The sequence below is a fragment of the Eretmochelys imbricata genome, chromosome 23 (assembly GCF_965152235.1).
Source record: "Eretmochelys imbricata isolate rEreImb1 chromosome 23, rEreImb1.hap1, whole genome shotgun sequence".
Classification (NCBI taxonomy): domain Eukaryota; kingdom Metazoa; phylum Chordata; order Testudines; family Cheloniidae; genus Eretmochelys; species Eretmochelys imbricata.
In genome coordinates this window covers 16097089-16115044 of record NC_135594.1, presented here as the reverse complement: position 1 = coordinate 16115044, position 17956 = coordinate 16097089, and the positions used below count along the sequence as shown (strand labels likewise).

Sequence of the window (17956 nt, the reverse complement as noted above, 5' to 3'; positions counted from 1 at the left end):
TTGGGGGGGAGGAGGGAGTTGGGGGGCGGGGGAAGGAGGGAACCGGGGGTTTGGGGGGGGAGGAGGGAGTTGGGGGGCGGGGGAAAGGAGGGAACCGGGGGTTTGGGGGGGGAGGAGGGAGTTGGGAGGCGGAGGGAAGGAGGGAACCGGGGGTTGGGGGGGGAGGAGGGAGTTGGGAGGCGGAGGGAAGGAGGGAACCGGGGGTTTGGGGGGGGAGGAGGGAGTTGGGAGGCGGAGGGAAGGAGGGAACCGGGGGTTGGGGGGGAGGAGGGAGTTGGGGGGCGGGGGAAAGGAGGGAACCGGGGGTTTGGGGGGGGAGGAGGGAGTTGGGAGGCGGAGGGAAGGAGGGAACCGGGGGTTTGGGGGGGGAGGAGGGAGTTGGGAGGCGGAGGGAAGGAGGGAACCGGGGGTTGGGGGGGAGGAGGGAGTTGGGGGGCGGGGGAAAGGAGGGAACCGGGGGTTTGGGGGGGGAGGAGGGAGTTGGGAGGCGGAGGGAAAGAGGGAACCGGGGGTTTGGGGGGGGAGGAGGGAGTTGGGGGACGGGGGAAAGGAGGGAACCGGGGGTTTGGGGGGGAGGAGGGAGTTGGGGGGCGGAGGGAAGGAGGGAACCGGGGGTTGGGGGACCCCCAAGGAAGCAGTGTGTGGGGCAGACACACAAGCGGCCCAGGGGCTCCCCGCAGCCCGCCCCAGCCGTATCCCACCTGCTCTATGCTGCCGCCCGCGGGTGGGGGGGGGAAGGGAAGCTGAAGGGGGCGGGCTAATATAGGCTAAGCCACGCCCTGTGGGCGGATCGTATGCAAATGAGAGCCGGGAAGGGGCGCTGGAACACCTTTCATAGGGCGATGAAGAACGGGGGCGGGGCCGTTAGCCCGTGGGACTCCCCGCAGCGGTGGGAGATGGGCGGGTGAGCCATACCTCAGGCAGGGCATTAACCCACGGGACTCCCCGCTGCAGGATCTGATGGGGGGGAGCTCCGACAGGGCAGTAACCCACGGGACTCCCTGCTGCAGGGTCAGATGGGGGGGGAGAAATAGCTCAGCCAGGAAATCCCCTGAAGAACAGCCGCTGTCCCACCGCCCCCCCAGCGAAAAGTAAAAGTAAGCTTCACTTTAAAACTTCTTTATTAATGCCAGCTTCGTCCCGTGCCCCCCACCCCGGCCTCTGCCCCCTGCTGCCCACACTCACCCCTCGCCCCCACTGCCCTAACCTGGCAAGTGTCCGTGTCTCTGCAGGGTAGACCCCACACCCTGCAGCACCTGGAGAAGCACCCATGGGGGGGGGAGGGAGAGGGACAAGCCAAAGCCCCAGCAGGAGGGCTGGAGTGGGGTAGGAGAGCTGGGGGGAGCGGGGTGCCAGAAGCCCCAAGCTAGCGGGGGGGGGGGGGGGAGAGTGGGGGCCTGGGCAGGATCGAATTCCCCCACCCCTGACAGAGCTGTGCTACTTTTTTCCTCCTTTTGGTTTTTGGTTTTTTTTTTTTGTAAAGAAAAAAAAAGTTTTTTTTAAAAAAAATTATTAAAAAAAACCAACGAGCGTCGGGAGAATCCACCGAGTCTGGCGCCGGCCCTGGGAGAGAGAGAAAGAGCAGTTAGGGGGGCCCCGGAACCCAGCCCCCCCGAGCCCGCAAGTGAGCCTGGAGGGGAGCCGGCTCCCCCGAGAGGCAAGGCCCCGGGCCCCCGCGGCTCACCGGGCTCAGCGGTCCGTGGTGGTGCGCAGGTCTGTGGTCAGCGGGTCGTGCTGGATGGTCTGGTGCAGCATCAGCGCCAGCAGCCCGGCCCGGTTGGTCATGGCCATGCGCACATTTCGCTCCTGCTCAAACAGCTCGTCCAGCTTGTACCACTGCCAAGAGCAGGAGGTGCCGTTACACGCAGCCGCCTCTGGGCCAGGGCAGCTGGGGAACAGCTGCACACAACGCCGATGGGGACAGCTCGGCCGGCCCTGAGATGCAGCTAGCTCTGGGGCAGGGCAGCTGGGGAACAGCCACACACAACACCAATGGGGACAGCTCGGCCGGCCCTGAGATGCAGCTAGCTCTGGGGCAGGGCAGCTGGGGAACAGCCACACATAACGCCGATGGGGACAGCTCGGCCGGCCCTGAGATGCAGCTAGCTCTGGGGCAGGGCAGCTGGGGAACAGCCGCACATAACGCCGATGGGGACAGCTCAGCCGGCGACAACAGACAGAGACTGGGTCAGGAAAAGGGGAGCTCCCTACTCAGTTAAAAGTGTGGGAGGGCTGTGGGTGGGGGGAATTTCTTCAGTCAGAAGGAATCAAACGAGTTGGGATCATGCCTAGATTTTAGTGCCTGGGCCTCACTGCCAGGGGAGAGTGCCCCCTGCCCAGCCTCCCAACCCCCAGCGCCTGGCCCTGCCCGGTCCCCCAGCACCCGGCCCTGCCCTCCAGCACCCGGCCCTGACCACCAGGGGAGAGCGCCCCCTGCCCGGCCCCCCGGCCCTGACCACCAGGGGAGCGCGCCCCCTGCCCGGCCCCCCGGCGCCGGCCCTGCTCCGTACCACGCGCACTCTCTCCAGGTCCACCTCGGCCCGGCGCAGTTTCTCCCAGCAGTAGTGCCGGTTGCATTTCCTCTTGGGCACGCGGCAGAAATCGCCGGTGAGCTCAGACACGTCCTTGACCAGAGGGCAGCCGCACACCTCGTCCACCGACACCTGGAGGGGGCACCACAGGGTTCGCACCCACGCTGCCCCTCACGGCCGACCCGCAGCCCCCCGCTAGCCCAGCCCTGCCCCCCGGCCACAGCCAGGGCCCCTCACCTTGGGGTCGCGGGAGTGCTCGGGGCACAGCACCTGCAGTCGCTTGCAGTACGTCTTGCTCTGAGGGTTGTAGACGTCACAGAAGAGGCGGGTGGCCCTGGGGAGGGGAGACATGGTGCCCGGGTGAGAGGTGGCAGCTGCTACCAGCTGCCTGTGGGGCGGGAGGAACGACTCCATACGCCTAGGAAGACCTAGGCAGCACTGCCCCATTGTTCAGAGAGGGAAACTGAGGCACATGCATGTGCATTCAATCCTGCCTGTCAGAGCCAGAGCGAGAACCCAAGTGTCCTGGCTCCCAGCTCCCCCTGCTCTTACCACTAGACCCCACCCTTTTCCAGAGCCACGGAGAAAACCCAGGAGTCCTCTGGAAATTGTCTGAATGTCTTACGTGGGGTTCCACAGGGATCTGGTGGTGTTTTACATCTTTATTAACTACCAGGACGTAGGGAGAGACCGATCCAGTGTAGAGATGGCACAAAGCGAAGGGGGGTTGCCAACCCGGAGGACAGAGCTAAAATTCAGAGGGATCTTGATAAATCGGAGAACGTGGCTATCGCCAACACAATGAATTTCAATGAAGGCCCCGTGGAGGATGGAAAAACCCAACACACAATAACAGACTGGAGGAGAAGGGGAGTCCCTAGCCGCAGACCCACACGCCGGCGGGGACCGCGAGACGGTCGTCGTGTTGTAGGACTAGGATTTTATGTTTGTACTTGGTATAACTTCGAATGAAGAATAAAGAATAATAATGTAACAAAGGGGCGGGCAAACTTTTTGGCCCAAGGGCCCCATGGGGTTTCTGAAATTGTATGGAGGGCCGGGTAGGGGAGGCTGCACCTCCCCAAACAGCCAGGCATAGCCTGGCCCCCAACCCCTATCTGTTAGGGGAAATCAACCTAGTTAGCATATGTGACTCCATTTTGGGTTTCCTGTCGGCCATTAACTAGAAGCGAGCACATCAGTACCAAGGAAGGAAGGATCCTTCAGGGTGGACAGCTGGACGGCTTCAAGATAAGGGAAATGAAGGAGACAGGAACCAGCCGACATGCCTGACGTTTTTCGCATGGGGAAGGTGGCTGCAGGGGATCGGCAATAGAGAAGGAGAAGGCCTGTTTATTGGTTTAGGCCCCCCGAGCCACACAGGTAGGATGTTTTGCCCACAGTATATAATCTTTGTGTAACCTGTAATCGGGGTCCCGTTCTGCTTAACAGAGCAGTACCACGCTCGAGCGTAATAAACCTACAAACTTTGAGACACTCTACAGTCTGTCTTCATTTGGTTGCCTCAGCCTAGAAACGAACTGTACGTGTCCTAACTGGAATAATTCGTAACAATCGGACTGTCCCCGGGGACTCCTGCCCCATCCGCCCCGCTCCCTGTCCCCCCACCGGGACTCCTGCCCCATCCATCCACACCGCTCCCTGTCCCCTGACCACCCCCCCGGGACTCCCACCCCATCCATGCCCCCCTGCTCCCTGTCCCCTGACCACCACCCCCCGGGACCACCACCCCATCCATGCCCCCCTGCTTCCTGACCCCCCACGGGGACTCCTGCCCCATCCATGCTCCCCTGCTCCGTGTCCCCTGACTGCCCCCCAGGACTCCTGCCCCATCCACTCCCCCCTGCTCCCTGACCCCCCATGGGGACTCCTGCCCCATCCATCCACACCCCTCCCACCCGCTCCCTGTCCCCTGACCACCCCCCCAGGACTCCTGCCTCATCCATGCCCCCCTGTTTGCCCCCCGAGGACTCCTGCCCCATCCACTCCCCCCTGCTCCCTGACTGCCCCCGGACCTCCCGCCCCTGACTGCCCCTGTCTCCATTTGACCACGCTGACCCCTATCCACAGCCCCATCCCCTGACCACCACCCCAAACTCTCCTGCCCTCTATCCAACCCCCCTGCTCCCTGCCCCCTCACCGCGCTGCCTGGAGCACCGGTGGCCGGCAGCACTAGAGCCGGCCACGTCACCGCGCAGCACAGAGCACCGGGTCAGGCCGGGCTCTGCAGCCGCACTGCCCGGCAAGAGCTCGCAGCCCCGCTGGCCAGAGCATTGCATCAGCAGCACAGTGAGCTGAGGCTGCCGGGGAGGGGGAACAGCAGGGGAGGGGCTGGGGGCTCGCCCCCCAGGCCAGGAGCTCAGGGGCCGGGCAGGAGGGTCCCGCAGGCCGGATGTGGCCCACGGGCCGTAGTTTGCCCACCTCTGATGTAGCATGTATTAAGGGTATTGATGTATGATATGATGTGACCATATTCTGCCAGCCACCCTGTCTGAAAGCGGGAAGTGTGCCCTTGGTAGAGATGCATCAGCCCGAATCTTGTGTCTGAAGCCGATTTCAAGGCAGTAATAGACCTTTAGGGTCACCACTTCGTTGGAGGTTTAAAATTACCGTTTCGAAATAAGTAAAAGAATGTGACAATTGTTTTCTCCTGCCTTGCCAGTTGATGTTCCTGTTCAAATGCTCTGGGTAAATCAGTCCTGTGTTGTGTGTGAATGAGGAATGTGTGGGTTAAGAGATAAGTCTGAAGGCCATTACCAGACCAGATGTTCTAGGGAGGAACCAAGAACAGACGTAAAGGTGCCAGGAGTCTGCAACATGCCCCTGTTGAGAGGTCAGAGGAAGGCAGATTGACAACTCTAAAGATGCGGCAGGCACCTATCAATGGGGACAAGATAGCTGTGATCAAAACTAGCCTGGGGTAACTCCCCAAGTGACAGATGATGGAACAAGATAAAGGATGAGAAGGACAATTTAAGAAAACAAACGGCGACTGATCACAGCACAAAGGTGCAAAACTCATTGGTCCCAAGGAAGGAAAATCACGATAGAAACAGGGGGCCTGGCCATGAACCTTTGGGTTCGTCCTGCCAAGACTTCCCCGCAGCACTGTGTCGTGACCGACGGAACCCAGTTCCTCCCTACCCGTGATCAACCTAGCTGGCCACTAGATTGATCCAGACTGGTACTTATGAGATCAACGCATGGGACAAGGAGTGTGTGTGTGAGAGATTAAATGCATATGCTAATTGTTGTGTTTCCAATAAACGCGGCGTATTGCCTTTTCCCCTGAAAAAGATCCCGTGTGCTTCTTATCAGCATAACAGTGTGCCCCTGGAGTGGGACAGGGGGACATTTTCGGCAGCAGCGGGCATGACTGAGCAGGCCTTTTTAGGAACCCCTCTGCTCACCCCGGACGGGGAAGGGGTGCCCCAAACACAAGCAATCCCACCATACCTGACTGGAGAACTGGCTCCAGGGGGATCGCACCCTACGCGGTCGAAAACCAAAAAAATGTTTCTTGCAACTCGGCCTGTCCGTGCCCTGCTAGACGGATCAAAAAGCGAAAGACCCCAAGGCAGAGCAGCAATTGTCACCCGAGGTACAACAGCGACATCACTGCTCTTGGCAAGACACGATGCGCCCATCAGAGTATAACCACCGCCCTCCAGTGGCCTTCTTCTGGAAAGGAAAACCAGCACACAACAGGCCAATACCCGGTGTTGGCTTAGCCCTCAAGAACTTTCTAGTCAACCGCCTGATTGAGCTCCCCGGCACCATCAATGAGCATCTTATGCATCCATTCCCAAAACAGAGAAGATAATCCTCTTAGGGGACTTTAACGCAAGAGTTGGCCGAGATTTTAACGTATGGAGTAGCACCACGGGGAAGGAAGGAGGGAAGGAAGGAAGGACAGACGGACTGAGTCGGCAAGACCACTTCCAATGGGATCCTTCTGCTCAGCCAATGTGCAAAGTGTGACCTTGTGATCACAAGCACAGTCTTCAGACAAAGCAACAAGTACAAAACAACTGGACAACACCCCTGCTCAAAAGAGTGGCACCTCCTCAACTAAGTCATTGGAAAAACACAGGATCGAAGAGATGTCCAAATCACCTGTGTCGTGAGAGGAGCCGATGCTTGCCGGACTGACTCCCGCCTGGGGAGGTCAGTCATGTCCCTCAGGATTGCACCGAAACATAGAAAGCAATCCAAATCACACAGACAGCAGCACAACAGCCAAAGACTTCGATCCTCAGTGCACCGAGAGACCTTCAAACACTCCTCAGTGAAAAACTGGCCATATGCTCACCTGGAAACGACAACACAAGCGTCAAGGAAGACTGGGAAGCCATAAAACGGCCTACCCACAAGGCTTGCGAGGAATCCATCGGCCTCGCTGCCGGCTGCCATCAGGACTGGTTTGACAACAACAACGTTGCGATTACAGCCCTTTTGGGCCAGAAGAGAAAAAGCTTTTTGCGATTGGCAAAACCAACCCCTGTCCAGTCAGAAGCAGGGCTCTCTCCAACAGCTCAAAGGAGCATCCGAGAAATCAAAACCAAATGGCGGGAGGACAAAACAAAAGAAAGCCAAACGTTCGCTGACAGACACCATATGTGGAGGTTTTTTGGTGAGACAAAGACCCTGTACGGACGAAGCTCACGGGGCCTCATGCCGCTGAGCTCTGAAGACGATAGTGCCCTTCTTAAAGGGAACGGATCCATCAAAGAGCGCTGGAAAGAACATGGCCAAAAGCTTCTAAATCGAGAATCGACTGTGACTGACGACACGAGCGACTCCATCCCTCGGCACCCAATCTGGGAAACTCTTGCCAACCCACCGACGCCTGAAGGGATCTGCAAAGCAATTAATCAAATGTAGACCAGTAAAGCACCAGGTCCTGATGGCGAACCAGCTGAAGTACTGAAAGCCGGGGGAGAAACACTGACTAACAAGATTCATTTGCTGCTCCTCAAAATCTGGCGCACGGAAGAAATCCTCACTGACTTACGTAACGCTAACAATGTCACCATTTTCAAAAATAGGGACAGTGCCGACTGTGGCAAGTACCGAGGCACTGCCCTGCTCTCCATCGCTGGGAAGATTCTTGCTAGAATCTCACTGAATCGCCTGTTTCCTCTTGCAGAGGAAGTATTGCCAGCATCCCAGTGTGGCTTCAGACCATCACGAGGCACCACCGACGTGATTTCCGCAGCCAGGCAGATCCAGAAAAAAGACCAAGACCACCAGCAGGAGCTGTATATGGCCTTTATCAATCTGACCAAAGCCTTCAACTCCGTCAACCGTGAGGCTCTGTGGAAAATCATGTCAACGTTTGGCGGCCCAAGCAAATTTATAACCACGGTAAGACTCCTCCACGACCGGATGACTGGCTCCATCTTCCGCAGTGGCTCTGCCTCCGAGCCCTTTGCCGTCCGAACTGGCGTAAAACAAGGCTGTGTACCGGCACCCACCCTTTTCTCCGTTTTCTTAGTAGCTACGAAAACACTAACCCAAGACTGTCTCCCACAGGGCGTTGGCTTCCAATATCGGACTGACGGCCACCTCTCCAACCTCTCTCGTCTCCCTGCCAGAACGAATATCGGCAACAATAACCAGGCTCCGGCACGCAGATGATTGGGCGGTAGTTGCAGACTCGAAGGAGGACCTACAAACAGCCCTTAATTGCTCCTCTTGGCCCTGGTCTACACTAGGACTTTAGGTCGAATTTAGCAGCGTTAAATCGATGTAAACCTGCACCCGTCCACATGATGAAGCCCTTTATATCGACTTAAAGGGCTCTTAAAATCGATTTCCTTACTCCACCCCTGACAAGTGGATTAGCGCTTAAATCGGCCTTGCCAGGTCGAATTCGGGGTACTGTGGACACAATTCGACGGTATTGGCCTCTGGGAGCTATCCCAGAGTGCTCCATTGTGACCGCTCTGGGCAGCACTCTCAACTCAGATGCACCATTGTCTGCCGTTGCTCTGACGCAGGGAGGGGCGACTGACGACACGGCTGACAGGGTTGGCTTACAGGGAGTTAAAATCAACAAAGGGGGTGGCTTTACATCAAGGAGTATTTCAGGCAGGACTTCACGGAGGGTTCCAATAAGAAATGGTGCACCCAAGTTATTGTTCTTATTGGAACAAGCAGGTTGGTCTGGCCTCTGACTGATACATGGCTAGATTTACCTCGCTGCACCTTCTCTGTGAGTGACTGCAGTGTGACCTAGAGGAATGAGTCCCCTAGACGGGGGCGCAGGGGGGGGGTTGCAAATGAGTACAAAACAAATCTGGTCTATTTCTTGTTTTGATACACTCCATCTATCTTTTACATCTTTGGCTGGCAGCAGACGGTGCAGAAGGACTGCATGCCATCCACATCTCATGGCTGCTCGGCAGAAGATGGTACAATAGGACTGCTAGCAATCCGTATCGCTTGCCTGCTCACCGTAAGATGGTTCAATAGGACTGACTGCAGGACTAAAGAGAATGACCTGATCAAGTCACTCCAGATTTAGTCCCTGCACCCATGTCTGCCCAGGCGCTCCTGATCGACCTCACAGAGGCAACCAGGAGCACCTCGGACATGACGATGACGGCTACCAGTCCTACTGTACCGTCTGCTGCCACAAGGCAAGAGGTTGCTGCTGCTGTGTAGCAATGCAGTACGGCGTCTGTCAGCACCCAGGAGACATACAGTGACCGTGAGCTGAGCGGGCTCCATGCTTGCCGTGGTATGGCGTCTGCACGGGTAACCCAGGAAAAAAGGCGCAAAACGATTGTCTGCCCTTGCTTTCACGGAGGGAGGGAGGGAAGGGGGGCCTGACGACATGTACCCAGATCCACCTGCGACAATGTTTTAGCCCCATCAGGCATTGGGATCTCAACCCAGAATTCCAGTGGGCAGCGGAGACTGCGGGAACTGTGGGATAGCTATCCACAGTGCAAAACTCCGGAAGTCGACGCTTGCCTCGGTACCGTGGAAGCGCTCCGCCAAGTTAATGCACTTAATACACTTAGAGAATTTTCTGTGGGGACACACACACTCAAATATATAAAACCGACTTCTATAATTTCGTAGTGTAGACAGACCCTGAAACTTACAAAAGCCTAGAGCTAATGCTGAACATCAACCAAAAAAAAAAAGGTCCCCGCCAGCCAGTCCCCGGTCAATCATCGGACCCAGCAAGGAAGATCTATATCGACAAAGAAGAACTGGAAAACGTAGAAGACTTTGCCTATCTTGGCAGCCGTCTCTCACAGAGGGCAGACATAGAAGTCGAGATCCAGCCCAGAATTCGCCATGCCAGCCTTGCCTTTGGCGACTGTCTCGCCGGATTTTCAACACTCACAACATGAGAACGCACACGACACTTGTAGTTTATAAAGCGGTGGTAATCCCAGCTCTCCTCTACGGCTGTGAGACGTTGGTGACCTACAGGAAAAACCTGAAAAACCTGGAACGCCAGCACCGAGGCTTTCTCTGGAAGATCCTCAACATAAAGTGGGAGGATCGTCGCACTAATCTCAGTGTCCTCACGAAGGCCAACACCCTTAAGATGAACGTCAAGAGATCTGGCACGACACCACACGCCGGGGGAGAGCAGCCCAGGATAGGGGTAACTGGCGAAGACTTGTCAGAGAGGGAGCATCCACTTTTGAGGAAAATCGCCTTGCCCTGGTCGCAGAAAAACGCCAGAAAAGAAAGGACACAAGACTGTCCTGCTGCAATCACGGGCCAGCCCCGTCTTCTAACCCCACCTGCAACGTCTGCCAACGAGCCTGCAGCTCAAGGATCCGACTCCTCAGTCACCAAAGGACCCATGAAAAACAAAGCCTGTGGAAGAGATCATGCTCGACCTCGAGGGGTCGCTCAGGCTATTGCAAAAAAAGCACATGCAATTTTAGGTTGCATTAACAGAGGCATAGCCAGCAAGTCGCAGGAGGGGACAGGACCGCTCGACTCGGCTCTGGCTAGGCCTCAGCTGGAGGACGGTGTCCGGTTTTGGTCACCAACGCATAGAAAGGATGTGGAGACACTGGGTAGGATCCAGAGGCGAGCGTCAAAGATGATCAAAGGGGAGGGACGCCAGCCATGTGAGCCAAGGCGGCAGGAACTGGGTACACTCAATTTGGAAAAGAGATTGAGGGGGGACATGACAGCGCTCTTCGAATACTCGAAAGGCTGCCATAGAAAAGATGGAGACAGGTCGTTCTCTCAGAGGGCAGGACGAGAGGCCGTGGGTTCAAACTACAGCACAGCAGATTGAGATTAAATCTCAGGGAAAACTTCTGGCCAGGAAGAGCAGCAGGACGATGGAACCGAGGCCTCGGGAGGTCGTGGAAGCTCCTTCGAGGAGGGTTTCAGGCGGAGGCCAGAGCCACCTGTCTTGGATGGTTTAAATCCTGCAGCGTGGTCAGGGGTCTGCCTAGGTGCCCCTTGTGGTCCTCTCTAACACTATAGGTTGAGGAGTCTATGAAGGTACATGCAAGTGGGGCAAAGAGGAGGACTGTAGCAATCAAAGACAATGGGTGAAATCCCTCAGGGGAATTACAGTGACGTGGGAACCAAAAGCAGTGGAACGGTGAAGAGAGGGGACAACAGGCAGAGGGAGTCAGTGGGAGAACCATATGTGGGGGGGAACCAGGGGGTCAGGTTGGTGGGGGAAGGTTTAGAAGATGGACAATGTCAGCCCATATGGGCTGGGACTCACCCCTCTATGCGGGTTGGGTACATGGATCCGAACGACGTCTGGCTCTCGTACTGCGGGGAAGGGAGAACACAGGGCTCGTCAGTGCACCGGGAGGGGGAGGGGGACGGGGACAAGACAGGGGAACAGCCACACGTAACGCCGCATGGCTGTCAGATGCGGCCATCTCTGGGGCGGAGCAGAGGGGGGAACAAGGGGAGAGTCTGTGTTTCCCGGGCCCCGCAAGGCAGGGCAGCGTACCTTGGCGTAGCAACGTTCCATGTGGCGCAGAGCCACCTTGGGGTTGATGGGGTGCCCGCAGGAGACGCAGAAGATCTGCAGGTCGGTGTCGTCGCTATCTCCCTCGTTGGTCTGTGGGGAGAGAGCAGGGAGGGCCCTCTTAGCGCTGCCCCATCGGGGGATCCCTGAGCTCGGGACAGCTGGGGAGAGAACCCAGGAGTCCTGGCTCCCAGCCCCCCCACCCCGCTGTAACCCGCCAGACCCCACTCCCCTCCCAGAGCCAGAGCTCAGGCGTCCGGCCCCGCCCACCTCCTCATCCTCCTTGATGGCCTGCTGCTTGGCCTTGCCGATGACGGCCTCCAGCTCGTGGAAGCGACGCTCCATCTCCTGCAGCCGCAGCCGCGCCTGCTGCTGCTCCCGCCGGATCCGCTCCAGCAGCTTCTTGCCGTGCTCCTCCGCCACGCACGGGCTCTGCTGCCACTGCTGGATGCGCTGCGGAAGGATCTCGTAGATCCGGCTGGAGGGGGAGAGACAGACTGACCGACCTGCGGGCAGGGATACTGGTCTGGGGGCCCCATGGGCCTGAGCCAAGGTTGGCGGGATACAGAGCTGAGGGACCCTCCGTGGGTCTGATCTGGGGTAGGGATACGGGTCTGGGGGGCCCCCATGGGTCTAATCCAAGAGGGAGGATATGGGGCTGGGGGGTACCCTGTGGGTCTGATCTGGAGTGGGGATAGTGGGGTTGGGGGGGGCCCTGTGGGTCTGATCTGGGGTGGGGATACTGGGGTGGGGGGGGCCCTGTGGGTCTGATCGGGGTGGGGATACTGGGGTTGGGGGGGGCCCTGTGGGTCTGATCGGGGTGGGGGTGATACTGGGCTGCAGGGCTCCTGTGGGTCTAATCTGGGGCAGGAGGAGATACCGGGCTGGGGGGCCCATGGTTCTGATCTGGGATGGGGGGTGTCTCATTCGGGGGTATATGGGGCTGGGGGGAGGGGTCCCGTGGGTCTGATGCAGGTGATTGGGATGGTACCAATGCCATGGAGCACCCCTGCGGGGGCCCGGGGATTCCCAGGCTTGGAGGTTCCAGGGCTCGGGGCTGCGCCCCCCAGGCAGGGGTGGGTCCGGGGCCCTTACTTGGCAGCCAGCTTCATGCCGCACTCCTCGGAGCAGTACTTGGAGGCGGTGCGGGCTGGCTGGACGCAGCCGGGGCCCAGGCACTGATGCAGCGAGGCCGGGTCCTTGGCGTCCGGCCGCTCGGCGTGCCGCGACCGGTCCCGGTGCTTCTGTTTCTGCTTGTGACGCTTGTACTTCTCCTCCTTCTTCAAGGGGGGAGAGACCGCATCAGCGCCCTGCAGCCCCCACAGGGCCATCGCCCCCTTTCCACCCGCAGCCAGGGGCCCCTCCGTGACCAGCCCCTGTGCTCTAACCCCTAGCCCCCGCTCCCGTCTCAGAACTGGGGAGAGAACACAGGAGTCCTGGCTCCCAGTGCCCCCTGCTCTAACCCCTAGCCCCCACTCCCGTCTCAGAACTGGGCAGAGAACCCAGGAGTCCTGGCTCCCAGTGCCCCCTGCTCTAACCCCTAGCCCCCGCTCCCGTTTCAGAACTGGGCAGAGAACCCAGGAGTCCTGGCTCCCAGTGCCCCCTGCTCTAACCCCTAGCCCCCGCTCCCGTCTCAGAACTGGGGAGAGAACCCAGGAGTCCTGGCTTCCCGGATATACCCCACGACTGGGGAAAGTCTCCGTGGCGGCTGCAACTGGCTCCTACCTTCTTCTCCGATTTCTTCTCCCGCCTCTTGACGTGCTTGACCTTCACGGCGCGTTTGCGGAGCACGGGGTCCAGGAATGGGGCATCCTCCGGGTCGCTGAGCCACGGCTGGGGGTGGGGTGGGGGGAGGGGCAGGAGAGGAGACAAGGATGAGACCAGCACCCTCTGAGTGAGCTAGAGAGACCACAGACCCTAGATACCCCCCTGCTCCTACCAAGCGGGCTACAGGGGCTTTCTGAGCCCCCAGTGACGCTCTACCCAGGCTCCTGTCCAGGGAGCCCCCCACATGTACTCAGAAAAACTGAGCCCAGAGGCTGAACATTCAGGGATGGGACTCCCTGCATGGAGATGCAGCCACCTCTGGGGCGGGGCAGCTGAGGAACGGCCACAGAGTAAAACGATTTGGAGACTGCTCTATCTGGACACATGGCGCCTGGGTTCTCCTGGGGCCCTGCCACGCGTGGGATCCCGCAGGTTGGGTGGGGCCCTCACCAGGTTCTGGTCGTCAAAGGCTCCAGCACAGAACTCTTGGTATAAGTCGGGGTCAATCGGGAGGTCATCATCTGACAGCGGCTCAGGGGTGGCGGACGATTCCAACTGCTCTTTCAGCATCTGCAGGTCTTCGTCCCGCCCCCGCAGCATCTGCCAGGAGGGGGTTAGACACTTGCTGCCTGACACCTCAGACCTACCCCCTCCCCTGTGGCTGCCCCACACACAGACAGGGAAACTGAGGCACAAAGAGGGGAAGAGACCATGATCAAACTGCAAAAGTCCATGATCAAACTGCAAAAGCTGGGAATAGGACCTGACTCCCTTTCCCCACTAGACCCCACTCTCCTCCCAGAGCTGGGGAGAGAACCCAGGAGTCGTGGCTCCCAGGCACCTCCCTGCTCTACCCACTAGCCCCTTCGCCCCTCCCGAACCTAGGAAGAGAACCCAGGAATCCTGCAGGGAAATGGGCACAGAAAGGATGGAGACAACTTACCGAGGCTGGGAAATACTTATATGATTCCTAGAAAGAAAAGAAACACTCTGGTAAGCAGCTCGGATGACATGCAGCCATCTCTGGAGCGGGGCAGCTGGGTAATAGCCTCCAAACGGAGCACACAGGTGTTTAGGACAGGAAGTGAATGCTCCAGTACTCACCCGTGCCCGGACCTGGCACTGCCGCAGACGGCACTTCTGACGGATTTTATTGGGCCCTCCAAATTTCTTCATGTCACGGCAGAAGTCACACTGCCCACAGTCCTCTGTCCGCCGGCACGCCTCGCACTCCCCACACATCCGTGCCGAGCGTTTGATTTGCTGTTGCGGATGAGAGAACTGTAAGAATGACAAGTTTGCACATTGTAGAAAGATGGAAGTCATCCTTAACCAGAAGCGTCCTTAACTGGGGGCAGGAGAAAGAGAGACCATTTTTACTCTCACATCTTTGAAATTATCACTCCATCCACTGCCTTCAAATCTCACTTGCTCTTGCCTCTTGGTGAGATCTATCAAACAAGTCAGGTTTGAGATTTCTACCTTCCTCTCAGTCTCTCTCCTAAAACATCCCCAGCCCCTTTAGAGTCTTCCTTGCAAAGAGACAATTTAGCATGTGCCCCTCAGTCCAAAGCTGAAGTTGGCTGGTAAAGGGAAACACCCCTGTAATCTGGAAACAGATCTTTGTACCCTTTAAGAATTTTAATCAGTTTGGCATCACAACCATCACTTTAAATATTTCTAACTAAGGACTGCAACAACCTACCCTCCACACCCAAAAATCGTGGATACTTTTTAACCAAGTCTAGCTGTTTGCATCCACAAATCCAAAATTTGGAGCTCTGCATTTTATCCGGCATACCCAGAAACAACCGTGGGCGTAAAGGGAGAGTCTAAGCCAAGCCCCCGTTTAAAATGCTCATGCTTCTGTTTAGAGGGAAATATTCCTAGCAAGTTTCATTCAATTTCTTTGCAATGGAATCTGTTGCTTAACGGGCCCGGTTCCCTTCTGTTCCTCATGCCATCTGCTAGATTTCAGCTGCCGCAGCAGAAGAAAATCATGGTGCATTTCATGGATTAATTCCAGTTCCCGCTAGTAACAAAGTCCCCATAGCTGCATCCAATTTTGGGGCCCTAATAAGCCAGAGAAGGGACTAGGTGTTTTGTTTGGTTTTCTAAACGCAACGCATTTCCTGCTGTTGCGGCTCGTCAATCGCAGCATTTTGCTTTCCCAACAACACTGAGATTTTAGCGCAAGAGGGGCGCCCGAACTGACGCCGGCCCACGCGTCAAAGAGCACTCCCAGCGGCAGAGGCTCAGGATTCATCCCAATCGAGAAACACTTCCATGGAAACCAAACCGACCCTGCTCTCCTGCAGGGCTGACTCCGCACCAAGCTTATGGCTTAGAGACGGGGCTAGACTCTTCCCAGCTGGCGCGTCCTTAAAGTGGCACCTATCCCGTGCTCAGCCACCCTCCCACAAAAAAAACCCCTCAGGGCTACCTCCCCTTTCCTCCCCAAAGACCATACTCCAGAAATATGGAGTAAGAATGGAAAAGAAACGGTCAGGTCGCTTTCAAAATCTCCTGGCACAACTCACTGGAGGGGAGTGCTGCCACTCAAAATGGGATGGCTCGCCTGGTGCCAAGATGCAGCCATCTCTAGGGAGGGGCGGCTGGGAAATGGCTGCACATAAGACCACATAGCAACTCAGTCAGAACTATCTGCTTGGGGAATCAGGGGTATCAGACTAGATTCCAGGGTGTTTACCCTCAACTCTGACCACGGGGAAGGGCAGGGATGAGAGGGAGGATCAAGAGCGCACCCCCCATGGGCAGGAACAGGGAAGGGCAGCGACTGGAACTCGCCAGGACCCGGCTGGCTCTTGGAGCCGCTCTTGGAACCCTGCGGCTTAGCTCCCTGGCAACGCAGCCCACTGGCTCATGGGATAGAATCCCGTCCCCCAGAACGTCCTCACCTGGCCACCTACTTTTGACCCACGGCTCTGGTCCAGGGCCAGCTCCTGGGCCTTCTTCCTCAGCTCGTCCTTCTCAGACCGATCCCGCTCGCCCTCCCGCTCCTTCTCTTTGGATTTTTTGTGCCGGTATCGGATCTCCAAGGCCGGGTTCTTATCTGCGGTGGGGAAATGAAAACACATCACAGACAGAAATACCAAGGGGATAGCCCCACACCCCTCCCAGAGCCAGGGAGGGGACCCAGGAGTCTGGGCTCCCTGCCCCGTTCCTCACCTCGGCACTGCAGACAGTACCATTCCCGAATGGCCTTCGCCATCTTCTCTGTGATGTTGATACAATTGCCATGGAACCACTCATTGCAGTTATCACAGCCTCTGAAGGGGTAGGAGAGATGGAAGAGTCAGAGCGCCCCTGACTGAGCCCTCTGCCCTGCACCCCCAGTGTCCGGCCCGCCAGAGGAGAGCCCCCCACACCGAGCCCCATGCCCCTGAGTGCCCAGCACAGACTGCCAGGGGACAGCACCCCCTGCCCAGCCCCCTATAACAGCTGGAATTTCCCAGGGGGAGTCTCCCTTGGCCTGGCTCAGTGAGCAGGATGGCTGGACTGAGTCTCCCCTCGGTTCTCCCACCCCCCTTCCAGCAGCCTGAATCCAGGACAGAGGCAGCCCCTTGCAAGCTCAGTGCTGGAGACCCAGGTGCCCTAGCAGCCCCCCCTCCCCGCCCAGTCTCCGTACATCATGAAGCAGTTGATGTCCGGCTTGCGGCAGATGCAGTACACAGGCGCGTTCTCGCCATTCTCCGACTTGGACTCCTCGCCCACCGCGGCCAGCTCCGGGTCCGAGAACTCGCTGTCCTGGGGGGCGTGGGAGGGGAAGACAAAGGGCATCAGAGAACCAGGAGTCCTGGTTCCCAGCTCCCTCCTGCTCTCAGCCACCAGACCCCTCCCAGGGAACCCAGGAGTCCGGGCTCCCAGCCCCCTCCTGCTCTCAGCCACCAGACCCCTCCCAGGGAACCCAGGAGTCCGGGCTCCCAGCCCCCTCCTGCTCTCAGCCACCAGACCCCTCCCAGGGAACCCAGGAGTCCGGGCTCCCAGCCCCCTCCTGCTCTCAGCCACCAGACCCCTCCCCTCCCGAGAACGCAGGAGTCCGGGCTGCCAGCCCCCCCTGCTCTCAGCCACCAGACCCCTCCCCTCCCGAGAACCCAGGAGTCCGGGCTCCCAGCCCCCCCTGCTCTCAGCCACCAGACCCCTCCCCTCCCGAGAACCCAGGAGTCCGGGCTGCCAGCCCCCCCTGCTCTCAGCCACCAGACCCCTCCCCTCCCGAGAACCCAGGAGTCCGGGCTCCCAGCCCCCCCTGCTCTCAGCCACCAGACCCCTCCCCTCCCGAGAACCCAGGAGTCCGGGGTCCCCCCTTACCATGGTCCCTCCCAGCCCCTTGGTGTGGATGGAATCAAGACAACAAGGGCTCTGGGGCAGGAAGTTCCGACAGCCCCGCCCCCAGGCAGCTACTTCCACTTCCGGGGTCATCCAGCCACCCTGGCCAAAGGCGCCGCCACCACCCCCAGCCAGCTCAGCTGCCCGCTTCCAAGATGGCCTCCCCCAAGCCCCTCTGAGAGTGACGAGCGCCTCAGTCATGAAGGCCACGCCCCTAAGGATCTGCGCTGCCTGAGCGGCAGGATCAAATATGTCTGCTTCAGCGCTACTTAACGCACCATTGAGCGGGAGCGGCCATCTTTGATACTGG

General features: G+C 58.4%; 1 protein-coding gene across 2 annotated transcripts; it reads right to left on the bottom strand.

The window, feature by feature from the left end:
* Window positions 1-935: 935 nt before the first annotated feature.
* CXXC1 (CXXC finger protein 1) lies at window positions 936-17739 on the bottom strand. 2 transcript variants are annotated; one of them, XM_077840611.1, is made up of 16 exons: window positions 17629-17715; window positions 16949-17067; window positions 16489-16589; window positions 16218-16372; window positions 14404-14562; window positions 14243-14269; window positions 13750-13899; window positions 13258-13365; window positions 12628-12812; window positions 11803-12010; window positions 11515-11625; window positions 11278-11327; window positions 2769-2865; window positions 2511-2663; window positions 1685-1836; window positions 936-1563 (listed from the first exon to the last, which is right to left on the bottom strand). In XM_077840611.1, exons 1-15 carry the CDS (start codon window positions 17629-17631, stop codon window positions 1690-1692), a joined length of 1773 nt encoding a protein of 590 aa, XP_077696737.1. In that variant the 5' UTR covers window positions 17632-17715; the 3' UTR covers window positions 936-1563; window positions 1685-1689. The 2 variants fall into 2 exon arrangements, with proteins under 2 accessions (XP_077696737.1, XP_077696736.1); XM_077840610.1 differs by having other exon boundaries at window positions 937-1563; window positions 14404-14580; window positions 17629-17739.
* Between the last annotated feature and the right edge of the window lie 217 nt (window positions 17740-17956).

Bases quoted from the DNA above. Each gene is read 5' to 3' on its own strand.
- CXXC1 (XM_077840610.1), bottom strand. From the start codon at position 17,739: ATGACCCCGGAAGTGGAAGTAGCTGCCTGGGGGCGGGGCTGTCGGAAC. The intron at 17,068-17,628 runs GTAAGGGGGGAC...CACGCCCCCCAG, and splicing joins AGGGGCTGGGAGGGACCATG to GACAGCGAGTTCTCGGACCC. The intron at 11,328-11,514 runs GTACGCTGCCCT...CCTTCCCCGCAG, and splicing joins TGGAACGTTGCTACGCCAAG to TACGAGAGCCAGACGTCGTT.